Below are 15577 nucleotides of genomic sequence, written 5' to 3'. Positions count from 1 at the left end.
CCTGATTGCCCCTAACCACTTCTGCCTGCCAGCCTGATCACCCCCTAACCACTCCCCTGCCAGCCTGATTGATGTCTAACTGCTCCCCTGCCAGCCTGTTTGCCCCTAACTTCCCTCCCCTGCAGGCCTGGTCCCCCCCAACTGCTCTCCCCTGCAGGTCTGGGTCCCCCCCAACTGCCCTTCCCTGCAGGCCCAGTTGCCCCCAACTTCCCTCCTCTGCCAGCCTGGTCACCCCTAACTGCTCTCCCCTGCAGGCTTGATCGCCTCCAACTGCCCTCCCTTGCAGGTCTGGTCCCTCCCAACATCCCTCCCTTGCTGGCCTGATTGCCCACAACTGCCCTCCCTTGCAGACCTCGTCCCTCCCAACTGCCCTCCCCTGCTGGCCATCTTGTGGTGGCCATCTTGTGTCCACATGGGGGCAGAATCTTTGACCACATGGGGGCAGCCATCTTGTGTGTTGGAGTGATGGTAAATCTGCATATTACTCTTTTATTATTTAGGATAGAGGCCTGGTGCTCATATGGGGGCCAGCTAGTTTGCCCTGAAGGGTGTCCCAGATGGGGGTTCCCTTGGGGCATGGGGCGGCTTGGGTGAGGGGCCTGTGGTGGTTGGCAGGCCGGCCATGCCCCCCAGTGACCCAAGCGGAGGCCCTGGTATCTGGGACTTACTTATCTTCTATAATTGAAACTTTGTAGCCTTGAGCGGAGCCAAGCCTCCTGCTTGCTCTGTGGCCACAACCATTTTTGTTGGGATTATCTTCTATAATTGAAACTTTGTAGCCTTGAGTGGAGACCAAGGCAGGCCAGGGCTGCGGGAGCTTGGCTTCCTCCATCGCCAGGGGCAACTCAAGCCTCCTGCCCTCTCCAGCTCTGTGGCTGCTGCCATTTTTGTTGGGATTTATTTATATTCTATAATTGAAACTTTGTAGCCTTAAGTGGAGGCTTGGGCCGGCCAGGGTGTGCGGAAAGCTTGGCTTCCTCCATTGCCGGGGAAACCCAAGCCTCCTGCTTGCTCCGTGGCCGTAGCCATCTTGGTTGGATTAATTTCCATACTCACTCCTGATTGGCTGGTGGGCGTGGCTTGTGGGTGTAGCAGAGTGATGCTTAATTTGCATATTACTCTTTTATTAGGTAGGATAGTCTTTATGATTACATGTCAAGCATTGTATAAATATAATTAGTTAAAATAGAGTGGCCTCATTTGTAGATCAGATAGTAAATATTTTAAGCTTTGCAGCCATCTGATTTGTCACAACTACTCTACTCTGCTCTTACAGCGTAGGAGTTCATAGAGGAAGGAGTGAGGCTGTGTTCTAGTAAAACTTTACATACCAAACCAGGCAGCCGGCTAGATTTGGCCCGTGGGCTATAGTTTGCCATTGCTTCTGTGGACTTGTTAAAATAATTTTACATTTGAAGTCTCATCATTTTCAGAGGACTTTTTGCTGGAAGGAAAGGGGAACAATGAGATATTATATTTTAATACTTGCCATATAAAATTTATTTTATGAACGTCTCTGTTTTTATATTGTGTGCTAAGTATATGTGGCCATGATAATGATTTTGTTTATTGTTTTATGTTCTGTTATAATTTTGAAATTAAGAAAATACTTGAGCTATGACAAAAATGTATCTTCTGCATTGTATTAGTTTCCTATTGTTGTCCTAATGAACTACCATCTACTGGTGTCTTAAAACAACAAATTTATTCCCTCACAGTTCTGGAGGCTAGAAGTCCAAAATCAATGTCTTGGCTGGGCCATCCTCCCTCTGAAGTCTCCCTCTGCTTTCTTCTTCAGCTTCTGTTAGTCCCAGTCTTTGGTTTGGGGCAGCATAACTTTAATCTCTAGGGTTAGGATTTTCGCCTATCTTTTGGGGGATGTGATTCAATCTGTAACATGTATTTTCAGCTTTTTTACCAAAGCCACATAAAGAACAGGTTTTACATTTTGATCTAGTGCAATGCAAATGTGTGTGTCTGTGTGTGTATAAATTGCATTTATATAATTGCAAAAAAAGTTTTATGAAACAGTATTTACCCTTATTATGTGATATATTCTATTTTCTTTTTCATTTGACTAAATTTTATTCTGTTTCAATTATACACAGAAGTATTACACACAAATACATATAGCTTCAACCCATTAATGGGTTGAAAATCTAGAATTTGTAAAATATATAGTATATACACACACACATTATACAATGTTGTGTTTATAAATATTTATTGCATATCTCCTATATAAGTTGGAATGGAAAACAACTTCCTTCACTAATAGGAAAACAGGGGCAGCAAGAAAAGCTGATAGCCAGAATACCAGGTCAAAATTGGTGTATTCTGTAACACCTTAGTATTCAAATTGTCCACAGACCAGCTGCATCATTATCACCTGGGCTCTTCTTAGAAATGCAGACTCTCAGAGCTACTGAATCACAATCCACATTTTAACAAGATTTCTAGGAGATTTGTAGCCTCTCAAGTTGGAAGTTAGAGAGCACTGCCATAGAGAAGTCCATGTAAAGCACTGCAGAAGTTCAGAGGCTCTTGCTTTTAGCTATGGATGACCCAGGGGGCTGTCTTAGATGATAACCACATTTGAACTAGATGTTAAAGCATGAATAAGATTTAGACATACAGAGAAATGTTACCCCTAGGCAAAATGAACATCACAGGCAAAGTCTAGGAGAGACAGAAAAGGCAAGGACATGTTTTAGGACCTGTTTGGCTATAGTACGTAATGCATGAGGGTGATAATGCGGACTAAAGTGTTTCTAAAGTTATTGAAGTCAATTAGCAGGGTATCAGGATACAGTTTTTTTATATACTAGTATGTATATTTTTATTGATTTCAGAGAGGAAGGGTGAGGGAGAGAGAGATAGAAACATCAATGATGAGAGAGAATCATCGATTGGCTGCCTCCTGCATGCCCCCCACTGGGGATCCAGCCTGCAGACCTGGGCATGTGCCCAGACCGGGAATCAAACCATGACCTCCTGGTTCATAGGTCAATGCCCAACCACTGAGCCACTCCAGCTGGGCAGAATAAAGTTATTTTTTATCATGGGCATGATATATCCAGAACCTGACTTTAGAAACATAAGAACCAGACTTTAGAAGCACAATTTGAAAATGGATTAGAAAAAGGAGTGCTGTAAATGGTGATTCTATTTAGGAGGAGCTTGCTGTTACCCAGACAAAAGGGAATGAGTATCTGAATTATTGCAGTGGCAGTGGGAATGAAGGCATCAGTCGACAAGTAAAACATGGCACCCACTGGGTAGGTGAAAGAAAGGAGGAGGAGGAATCGAAGTTGAATACAAGGCTTCCTGCCTAGATGACTAGAAGTATGATGGTACTATTAACAGTCCCAATTTGGGTAGAAGTGGAAGGATTGTGAAAGGAGATAAAGAGTTGCATTTTAAATAAGCAGAAATGTAGGACTACAAATTAATGGTAGGGGCTAGAGCTTATGATTTGGAGACAGTTAAAATTGATAATTGGTTATCACATCAAAAAGTAGTATTTCTCTTTTTTAAATTAAACACGTCTTATCAAAATAAATATTAACCAGGAGACAGTATATAAAATTTGCCAAGGGTAGCAATGTCTTTTGAGAGATTTGATCTTTGAAAAAAAAGTTGCTGGGCCCATACAAATTAAATTTCAGCAGACTTAGGTTTGGCTTTGAAGAGCATGCCCTGATTTATATGTAGTGTTCAAGCTGGAAATCCCCTATGGTTCTAGATGACAAGGACAATATTTTTTTAAATATATTTTATTGATATTTTACAGAGAGGAAGGGAGAGGGATAGAGAGTTAGAAACATCGATGAGAGAGAAACATCGATCAGCTGCCTCCTGCACACCTCCCACTGGGGATGTGCCTGCAACCAAGGTACATGCCCTTGACCGGAATCGAACCCGGGACCCTTCAGTCCGCAGGCCGACGCTCTATCCACTGAGCCAAACCGGTTTCGGCGACAAGGAAAATATTTTTATCTTTCTAGTATATATTTTTATGCTGTGAAGAGTAAAGAGAAAGAATCATTTATCATATTTGAAACAGTTAACCTGTTATAAATTAAAAAGTTATTGAAAGTTATTCAGCAGACTGTAGGAATGGTTTTCATTTCTCTGTAACGTTACAAGTTTAAGTAAATTCATATTGGTACCACTGCCAGGAAATAACCTATTTATGGTTACTGTTGCCCATCCACAGAAGTTTTTTGCTATTTTACAGTTTTTAAAAATCTCTGTAGTACTCAAAAACTTGTAAGGTTTTAGTTTTAAAATGAAAACAATGTGTAAGCTGTGATATGAAGGAGTCCAAATTTGGAAATGTAATTCCCTCTGTGATTGAAAGAGAATGTGGTGGAGTTTTTAGTAACACTTAAAATATAAAAAGAAAGGCCCGTGCTACCAATTTTTTTTTAGTATTCTTTTTAATTGGTTGGTGTTTTAAATTAAGGTAATTATTGTTAGTGCCAGTTAGCTCCTAAAGTAAAAGGAGGTTAGAAAATAATTAAATTCCTTTGTTCCAACTTTTCAGTTTAAATCTGAATTCCATACTCAGATTCTGCTTGATTATTAGTCATTGATTTCTCTAATTATTGAACTTCAATACCCACCACTCTTAGTCCAAATTTCCTAATTCATGCCAGGTGCATCAGTTTTTAAGATATTGCTATTTTATTGGATATTTATAAATGAATGATAAAAGAGCATTTTAAGAATAGCATAGGCACATAAAAATTTACCATGTTTTCAAACATGTAGTCCTGTAAATTCTGAGTTCTTGACAGTTTGCTTTTCAGGTAGAAATATTGCCTACTTAGAACCTTAAATAAACTTCGGATATATCTTTTATGTATTTACATATAAAATACGTAATTATATAATTATATTTGATTTACTACATTAGCTATGTTAAATATGAAAATGTTTGTGCTAGTGCAATAAGATTAGAAAAACAAAGTAAGATAGAAGTATTGGGAAAATCAGGTCAGATTATCATTATTTAAGTATGATAGGGTATGTTTGCAAACAAACATAGAAATCTAACAGACTAAATTAGAGTTCTGTTAGAATTCACTGGCTGAGTAGCTCAGTTGCTTAGAACATTGTCCCAAGGTTGTGGGTTCAATCTCCAGTCAGGGCACATATAAGAATCAACCAATGAATGCATAAATAAGTGAAGCAACAAATTGATTTTTTTTCTCTCTTCCTTCCTCTTTCAAATCAATCAATAAATTTTTAAAAAATATATAATTATTATAATCTAGAATTATGTAGCTGCTAACCATGCAAATGCTGGTATCCAAAAATGGCATATTATCGAAAGAATTCTTGTAAAATAGTTATTAAAAACAATAATAAATTGGACAAAAGAGCTAGGAAACCCTGAAGACAATGGCATATAAACATGAAAAAAAAAAGTTCAACCTTATTAAGTAATCAAAGAAAATTAAAATTGGCCCTGACCGGTTTGGCTCAGTGGATAGAGCGTCGGCCAGCAGACTGAAGGGTCCCAGGTTCGATTCCAGTCAAGGCCATGTACCTTGGTTGTGGGCACATCCCCAGTAGGGGGTGTGCAGGAGGCGGCTGATTGATGTTTCTAACTCTCTATCCCTCTCCCTTCCTCTCTGTAAAAAATAAATAAAAAGTATTTTTTAAAAAAGAAAATTAAAATTGTACGTAGAAAATTTCCTTTCCTTTCAAATGAAAAAAAATGTTTGGGAAAATGCACCATTAGTGGGGAAAGTAAAGTGATAATAACATTTTTGGAGGCCACCTTCCAATTTTACCTTTTCATTTTAAATATATATAATTAGAAGCCTGGGGTAGAGGACTTGGGAGGTTGGCTGGCTGGCTCCACCCCCTGGTTGAAGTCTGGTAGAGGGGACAATTTGCATATTACCCTTTTATTATATAGGATATATTCCTTTAAACCAACATGTTCTCTTTTGGTTCTTATTTAAGGGTTAATTATGAAGAATAAAAAACTACAAATACCAACTAAAAGAAATATTTGCAAACTGCTGTTATATGTGAAAAATTAACCTGTATAACAATAATAAAAATCCCTACTATGTTACCTTCCCTCCCTTTTTCAAAGACACCTATCTCACATAGATCTCAACAAATTATGATAAGTGTCACCTCTTAGGTGCAAGGAAGGGGAATGATATACTTTATATAAATCCTGATTTTCAGTTTTTGAACTAACCAACTGATATTTATACCTAAGATTGTGTTACCTCAAAGTAACAATAACTTAAACAAAATAGAAATATATGTCTCTTGCAATTCAAGACCAGTATGAAAGTTTGATGTCATCACAGACCCAGAACCCTTCTGTCTTTTGCTCCACTTCCCTTATATTGGCTTCCATCCTTTAAGTCACCTCATGATTTCATGGTGATTGCTGCAGCTTTAGCAATCCCATCTGAGTTCTTGGCAACAGTGAAAAAAAAGGAAGGGCAAAGAGGAATACCTCCCAGCTAAATCAGTTCCCTTTCAGAATCCCTTCCGTAAGTCTCCCCCAGCACTTCTGATTATATCTCAGTGGCAGAAAATTGAACACCCCTTGTTTTGAGGAAGGCTTTATAATGTAGTCTTCACCTGAGAGCATTTCTGCCTTTATAAAATCAGGGTTGCATTACAAAAGAAGAAAGGGAAGATATATATTGAGTAGGCAACTAGTAAGCTCTGCCATAGAAATTTTTTTCAACAAGCTGGACTATAACTTGTCTCTCTCTCTCTCTCTCTCTCTCTCTCTCTCTCACACACACACACACACACACACACACACATCTTCATCTTATATCCCTATTTCACATGATTACATTTTAAAATTGGATTGTCTATAGGATTTTTAGAAAGACTTTTTATGCTGGTCATGGCCACTTAATAAATTATGGATTTGGCTTTGTTACTATTCAGGATGTGTCATTAAAAAGTAGTAATTTCCTTAATTACTATGAATGTTGTTTTGGTCTTTGGAGACTGATAAGACTGTGTTTAAGTCACAATTTCATTGCTTATCGGCTGTATGATTATATGTGTCCCCATATTTCTTTGTGCACACTCCTTTTTTATATATTTCATACTACATTCAAAATTTGAGACTCACCAGGAAAGTAGAGCCCAAATGTGAGCTCCTTAAAGAGCAAGAACTGTCTTACTCAGAATACTTAAGTGATTATTGAATGTATAAAATGATAAAAATTCTGTTGAAGACATGCATAGAATGTACTCGAGCGGTGTAAGCTATTCCAAAACAGAAATTGGAAAAATGTTTTATAGTATGAGTATTACTGGAATTGACATATGATTCTCCCAATAATTAATGCCTAATATCTTCATATATAAAATGTGGACTAACTACTTCACTGGGATATTTTAAGAATTTAGTAAATTAATATTTATAAAGCATATGTATATTAATATTTAATTCCTTATAGTTGTAGGAAACCAGTTTTATTGTTTTCCATACTCATACCTCTTATACTTTCTTGGATCTTTTTTTTGTTGTTTTATGATTGTTACTTTTATTTTCCCACGTATGTTTTATAAAAACCATTTTGAAACTTCTTTTCTACCCCAAACCCATAATGTGACTTTCAGTTAATATCCAATATCTTGACTTGATATAAAAATCTGGGAAGAAGTAAAATCCACTAGCAGTTATGCAGAGATTGTTTAATACTGAAAAATACTATGCAGGTGATTTTAGAAAGCATGTACTTTAAATGGGATTGTGACATGTTAGAGAGTAAACAAACTTAACATGTCAAAGGGAAAAAAAGAAGCCCAGGAAATAGTTACAGAAATATGAATTGGAATAACAGACATGGTGTCATAAAAGCAGAGGTTAAAAGAGTAGAAGAGAAAACAAGTGTTGGAATAGCTCTAAGATGTTCAGAGAATTCAAGAAAACTGAGTCCATGGAACTCACTTGGTGGAGATTCTTAAAAGACTGTTAATGAGGTACCAAAGATATAATCCATATTTGTTAAAGGATAAATAAATGGTAGAATTTGAGGTACAGGTTTTCCACTTGAGAAATGTGACCATTATAAAAAAAAAAAAAAAAGAGGACAAGGTTAATGAGTTTTGTAAAAGCCTCTTTGAGATCAGGGGTATGTCTGAGGGGATTGTGATAACATAACAGACCAAATTCCAGGAATTTCTTAGAACTGTGCAGACCGTGCGTGATGGGATAGCCATCTGGGGGTCTTTGTTGATAAACTGTTAAAAACGTTTCTAGTGTGAATAGCCACAAACATTTTCAGTGCTTTTTTGTTGGTTGAGTAAACCGAAGAGCACAAATGCAAAAGCAAAATTTGATGCCAAATCACAGAAGTTGCCATAAACACAGAAGTTCCCCTAGTGAGGACACTGCCTGTGCCTGAATTTCATTTGTTTCTGCTGCTACCATTTCTTATTTTTTTCTGGTGACTTGCCAGATTAGAATCATAAGTGAAGACAAACTGGCCTTGCCCAAATGGTAGATGAAATGTTAGGTAACTTAGGTAGATGGAGAAAATATTTTAGGGGGTTGATGTGGTGATTTGGTCTATCTTAGAATATAAGAGATGTGCTTATTACTCTTTTGTCATGGAGGTTTGCAACCTTAGTATATGCCTAAATCTACAGCTGCTCCTCATTTTCCAGATGGCATCTATGGCTGGGAGTACTTTTTACCATCTGCACTTCTCAAAGAGTTTGTGAACTCTCTATTTTAATTATTGGAAATGGAAAAAACTAATTGGTAAAGTTGTTACATGATGTAGAAGATTTTTAAAATTGAGTTTTTGCATCCTACTTAAGTTTTCATATAGGGTCAATGCTTTAAATGATGTTTGACTTTCATCATATCATATCTGCCATGTTCAGTATTTGCAATACCCCAAAACACTTCATAATAACTATTTTGTACAGGGATTGGTATTTTGAGCCAAGTTCCAAAACTCTTGCCTCCTTTCAATACTGTAAAGTACTGTTCTTGGCAGAGCATAGAGCAGCTAACACTGAATGGATGTAGAGTACAAACTTATGTGAATTGTTCCATTCATCTAATAAGTTTTCAAGTCAGTCGGTAAGGTATAGTGTCATAATTGTAAAAGTAATTGAGGACAAACTTTATGTGTTGCAGTATATTGATATATGAAAAACATTAAGATAGAAGCAATTTCCCAGTTAGGAAATAGTTTTTTAACTAGCTGAGAATAATATGAATGGCATCTGACTCTGAAAATGAACATATTTTCTATCTAGAGAATTCTGGATTTGGAGTGTTAACTTTATTTCTCCTTTTTGCAGTTTTATCAGTCATAAGTGTATTTCCTAATGATGTGTTGTAAATAAATATACTGTAATAATCAGTGAGTACAATACTTATTTGCTGTCTTTTCTTTTAGGCAGGTTCTACCAGGGAAATTCTCTAGATAGTTTGTCCATTTATAAAATTAGACACTTGCCATCTTTGCTCATTTTCAAGTTCTCTGTTTACAAAACTATTAAGAAGGTGTGAAATGCAGCCAAACTTCCCAGTTTATGGGAAATGTCTGATGATTGCATTTCCTACATGTTCATTGTTCACACATGAAGAAATTTGGCAGCTGCAAGATTATTAAGTTAGAGTATCCAAATCTAAACCTCACTGGGATTTTTTGGTTTCCTGCTTTCTGCCACCACCATCTCATCTCCTTTTGTAACCATATTTGTAGTACGTGCTATGGTGTTCTTTCTAAATGTGGGTAATCCTTAAATTTTCTTTGTTTTCCATTTATCCAATACTATGAATAAATCATAGACCAGGAGTTTATCTGATGTACTTCTTATCCTCCAGTTTAGCCATCCCTCAAAAAATTCCAGAATAGTTTTCAGATAGTTAACTGGTCCAGGTTGGTATTTTCAGTGCCTTGTACATATTTCCTAAAATTTGTTGTCAAAATGATGGTGATAATAGTTTTCATTACCCTGAAGCATATTCTTAAGATTAGTAAAATTGCATTTTTGTTTAGTAAATTCTTTAATAAAAGGTCCTATGAATGTAAATTATGATAGCCATTATCTTTGGTGATTATTCTGCAGTGGGAAAACTAAACTTGGGATTTGAAACTCTGTCCTTTGTGTTTCATTCACAGGCTGTAGAAGAAGAAGATAAGATGACACCTGAACAGCTGGCAATAAAGAATGTTGGCAAGCAGGTGAGGTGTACTGTAATAGGTTATACAGTCGCATAATAACATGCTCTTACAGAGTTAAGACTATTTTAGGGCCTGTTCCCCACCCCCACGCCCCCAGTCTGTTCATTCTACATTTTTCTTCTGTCATGTAAATGTGACACTAATTTTAAAATCATTGAATTATTCAATGTCATATTCTCTCTGCCACCTAAAGAGAAGTAAATCACAAATATACCTGTGAGATCTTTAGTGAAAATACTTAACTAGAAATAAATTAGGAAACTTGTGCCCTGAGTTAATTTTTAAGTATTATTTTTATTTGAAATAATAATAACATTGAAGATAATAGAATGGTAAATTAATTTCATATGTAACAGTTTTTTAATGATAAAGTTTAGCAATATGTAGGTACTATTCCTGAGAAAGCTTAGAGCCCTATTGGATTATACTGAGTGACGAGAAAGGGTTTTAAGTATTTGCTCTTTCACTTTTCTAAGATGAAATATATATTTTAAGTTCCTCTTTCCTAAGGATTGGGGAGAGCACACCAACCAATTAAAAGAATCTACAGATTAATTAGACTGTTTTTTAAAGAATGTTGATTACATTTTTTCATTTCATGGAACATGGTTATCATATTGCTGATGTTGGCAGAATCTTGATATTTCAGATGCAAGACACTAAGCTGTCTTTGCTTGCAGCCATCCTACCATATGCTCTGATCCCATCACATCTCACAAGCTATGTAGGTTTGGGCCAGGACCATTCTTGGATGGGAAATCTCTAAGAATCACCCAGCTGCCACAAGAAGTAATGTAGATAACCGCGAGAAGTGTGTTACCAATTCACTACAAAACCAGTTACTCCAATAGAGCAGTAGGGGCAAAGGTCTGACTTAAAAATATCACAGTGGTGAAATTAAATCCCACTACATTCTGAATATTATAATTTAAAAACAACAAGAACCTTCCAAAACAAAAATGAAATATAGTTCATCTTATTCTTTCATCTTATGGGGTATGGTCATCCCTGTTGTCTTTTCCCATTACTTATTTTCATCTAATATATATTAAATCACCAACTTGGAGACTGCACTGTATAAAATTTAGTAACTGGTTTTTTGTGGGTTTTTTTTTAAATAACTCTGAAGCTGTAGTTTTTTGATGTGTAGGTTTTATATAACAATTAGCAATAAATAAAAGGACTAAATTAAATGTATAATTGGCAAAGTGTAATAATCATCAGAATCATTTTTAAAACAGAGTACTTCACTGGTTTGGCCTATTGCACAGCAAAAGCAAAACTGTCTGAATTGCAATTAGACCAATAATCGGCTTCTCCTGCCAGTCTTTTTTAGTCTCTTTCACCTAAAACACCCTAGGTCTTATTTCTGAAGTAAAGAAAATTTAATATTGTAGTCTAGTTACTTGAAATTACTTGTAGCATGTTGTATCTCTGGGTTGTTTAAAGAAATCAAGAACTTTGAAATTGTAGTTTAGAAGAGAACAGCCAAGAAATAATTCCAGTGATGAACATTTGTTTAAAGTTAGGAGTCTTGGGTATTTTAGCAATACTCATAAGAAAATAATGCTTTAATTAGAATATTTTTATTGTGTGCAATATATAGCCTTTATTTCAAAGCTTTCAGATTTAGCTGAAATACTTCATTCAGCTCAGCATTAAAGAAACATAAATATAAATTAAGATTTTAATTTATCTTCCTTTACTAAAATGCAATTTTTAGGCTTTTTTTTTTTTAAAAAAAATTATTGATTTTTAGAGAGAGAGGGAGAGAGAGGAACATCTATATTAGAGTGAAACATCGATTGGCTGCTTCTGCGTGGCCCCCATCAGGGATAGATCCCACAACCCAGGCATGTGCCCTGATAGGGAATTGATCTGGCATTCCTTCGGTGCATGGGACGATGGAGCCATACTGGTCAGGGCTACTACAATGCAATTTTAAGCTTTTTATAACTCAGACATTTCAAATATAGATTTGATCAAGGTTAAGTTAAAGGATTGTACCTATACACTTTCCTCTAACACTTTTTTTTTCAAAACAGCTGCCTGAAAGATTTATTCTTGACATTTTATAGTTGATCCCAGTTGTCTTTAAAATTTTAAATTACTAACAGTGACTTTTGACCCAAGAATATTTCCTGAATCACTTAAAGCACTGTTCCCCAAATATTAAAATTATACAAGAATTAAATTTAAATTTTAGAGGACGTGATGAGAATTCACTTTGAACTCTTAACTTTGATATGTCTGCTTTGAGTAAGTACCACTCAGACATTCAGTATATGTGCGTGGCAGAAAATATACACACATACTCAGGTTTGATACACACATATAAATGTTTGTACTTTTTAATTGAATATTGCAGGCTGTATAGAATTTTGTTACTCTTTATAATCTTTGGTACAGAGTTATAGTATTGAGTGTGTAAGTCAGTCTTTCATTGTATAATCTATTATTTTATCAGTTAAATTTTTAACAGATGTAGAAATCCTAAAAAGGTAACAGTATATTAGGAAGATTAAATTGTAAAATATATATCAGTTTAGGTTTGGCTTTCTTGACTGAATTTCATTAGCTACTGAAAAAAATCTAAGTAATTTGTCTACCAGTAATATGGTTCTTTTTTCTTTCTCTTTCCTTATTTTTTTTTCTTTCAGGACCCCAAACGTCATTTGGAGGAACATGTGGATGTACTTATGACTTCAAATATTGTCCAGTGTTTAGCAGCTATGTTGGATACTGTCGTATTTAAATAAAGCAGTGCAGAAAGCTTTTAGTGATACTTTCAGTGTACATTACTCTATTGTTCCTAATGCTCCAAATCAAGGGACCTCTGAAGGTGTATTTGGTTAAATGTAAGACATCTGGCATCATTTGCAGCACTGTAACACCTTCAGTCTCAGTTGTGCAATTACTTCTGTTTCTTTAGTCAGGGTCTTTGCAGATTCCAAAGTTATATAAGAATACATCAAAGTGGACAAATTTTGTTAAGATCCCATTTAATATTTGAAGAAATCAGTAACACAAATATATTTTGATTGTTGCTTACAAAATAAAGTACATTTACAATCTATGTCTCCTGAGGTCTTTTTGGCACTGGGTGGAATTGACAGAGTAACATTTGACAGTGCTTTAGAAATTTCATACTAAGATATGCTTCCCTGCGCATTTTAAGATTTTTATAGCACATAAAACATCAATGTGATAACAAAACTTCTGAGTGGCTACCTCATTAGTGGGTAATGCAGAAAAATGCTGACATCTTTCATTTAAAGTATTTGTCACAAGTTAATATTGTATAAACAATATATCTTGTTAACAATCAGGATTTCAGAAGAGTGCATTGAAGAAGGGGCAATTTTGATGTAAACTATCATTTTTTAAAAAGAGTACAATCCACCAATCGTGTTGAGATTGTGTGGGAATTGCCTGCTGCAAATTCCACTAGACATAGAAGGTTTACTGTATAATGTCTTAAGAAATGAGAAAAGTAGCTCGGCCAGTGTGGTGCAGTGGTTAAGCATCGACCTATGAACCAGTAGGTCACATTTCGATTCCCCATCAGAGCACATGCGTGGGTTGCGGCTTCGATCCCCAGTGTAGGGCATGCAGGAGGCAGCTGATCAGTGATTCTTTCTCATCATTGATGTTTCTATCTCTCCCTTTCCCTTCCTCTCTGAAATCAATAAAAATATTAAAATAGAAAAGTAGCCATAATGTGAATTTAATATAATGAGCACATAAGCAATAATTTTGTTACTGTTTTCTCTCCTCTTTCTCTAACTTAGAAGTACTCAGTTTTCTGTTAAAGACAAAAATTTGACTAATGGCAGTTTTTGTAGATGACCCTATCCCACAACCTGCTTCTAACCTGATGATGTTCTTATGTTCAGCCCCAAATACTCATGGTACAGCACCATACTGGGCATCCCAAAGGGGGTTGGCAAAACATATGGAGACAAAGACTTAATTCTTATCTGTACCCTTTATGAAAATGTAGCAAAAATGTCTAAAGGAGGTTTTACTTGGGCACTTAGAATTTAGACTTAGCCTCTACTAAGGGTGGCATGAACGAAGAGGTAGATAGAATTCTTGTCCTATTTGAACAATTCCAGGCTCTTACAGCTTGCCTAACGAGAAGTTAGCAGAAACTAAAAGTGGAAATGTCTTAAATTTCCATTATATTTTGCAGTCTCTTTTTGGTGGAATAAGAGATATTCTGAACATTTCTTGCTTTTCCTGTAGTTTCTTTTAAATATGATGGTAGTATATTTTATGTAGGACATGTAATATGTATTAATTTAATTGTTGGCATACAACTAATCATTTGTAATTAAAATATAAATGTAAGTTCTCCTTTTGCCTAATGTAAATGTGTGTGGGCTATTTTTTTGGATATGTGATTTTCCCCTTTACATAAATAAGGTTCTATTACTTACTTCACAGATACTGTTCATTAGAACTAGTCAGATTATTTATTTATTTATTTTTTGTACAGTATGCCCTCAGAAGAAGGCCTCAGTGATGCAATGGCTATTCTCAACATTCTGTTTGGAAATGCTTTTTTTTTTTGTTCCACTTAAGCCTCCTGAAAATACCTTCTGAGTGAGTGTGGTGACTGAGAAAGCTTACTTGAGTCTCATCTTTTTCCTTTTTATGTGATCACCTCATCTTCCTGGGCTCTCCACAGCCACATACCACTTTCTCTAACTTGGTTCATGTTGGAGACATTCCCAATTTCAAAACGACATCAGAATCCCTTCTCTATCCCAAACCTACATTTTCTTTGTAGATTAGGATGCCCGAAAAAGAAGCTCATTGACTACACCTTTGTCTCCTAATGTATTGCTATTTTAGCAGCAGCCTGATGGCACAGGCCCTTAGGCATTGAAATGACTTATTGAATCACAAGTTCAATGAGCCACTTTTCAGGTGTGCATGTGTTTGTGTGACCATATTTACCCATGTACTAAATATTAAAGTAGCACTAGAACAAAAGTCTTGCTTTACTCTTAGACTAGTATGGGGGGCATTGAAAGTTCCAGCCTCACTATTCAGTGTGATCTGCCTGGAACAGGAACACCTGGGCCCTCTGGGAGCTTATTATATATACAGAATTCAGGCCCCTCTCCAGACCTGAATCTTGGCATGGTTCCTATGCAATTTAAAGTTTGCTCTGCTCTGCATAAGTATGGCTCAAAAGCTGACCCTGGGGCAAGCCTTAGTTTTCCTTCCTGACTATACACTGAGTGGCCAGATTATTATGATCTCTGAACACATAATAATCTGGCCACTCAGTGTATATCCTATATAATAAAAGGCTAATATGCAAGTTGTCCCCTCAACCAGGAGTTCAACCA

General features: G+C 36.1%; 1 protein-coding gene across 2 annotated transcripts in view; it reads left to right on the top strand.

Annotated features, from left to right (window-relative positions):
• The window catches only part of PSMD14 (proteasome 26S subunit, non-ATPase 14), a 97674-nt gene extending 82466 nt beyond the window's left edge, over nucleotides 1-15208 (top strand). The window contains exons 11-12 of one of the 2 annotated variants that reach the window (XM_080667492.1): nucleotides 10152-10214; nucleotides 12875-15208. In XM_080667492.1, the coding sequence (XP_080523618.1) occupies nucleotides 10152-10214; nucleotides 12875-12973 (162 nt within the window). In that variant the 3' untranslated portion in view covers nucleotides 12974-15208. The remainder of the gene's footprint in view (nucleotides 1-10151; nucleotides 10215-12874) is intronic. The other variant, XM_080667493.1, reaches the window with a different exon arrangement.
• The last annotated feature ends 369 nt before the right edge of the window (nucleotides 15209-15577 follow it).

This window comes from Plecotus auritus (assembly GCF_963455305.1).
Source record: "Plecotus auritus genome assembly, chromosome: 5".
Classification (NCBI taxonomy): Eukaryota; Metazoa; Chordata; class Mammalia; order Chiroptera; family Vespertilionidae; genus Plecotus; species Plecotus auritus.
The sequence above is the reverse complement of the archived record's forward strand: the minus strand, read 5'-3'. Positions and strand labels throughout refer to the sequence as shown.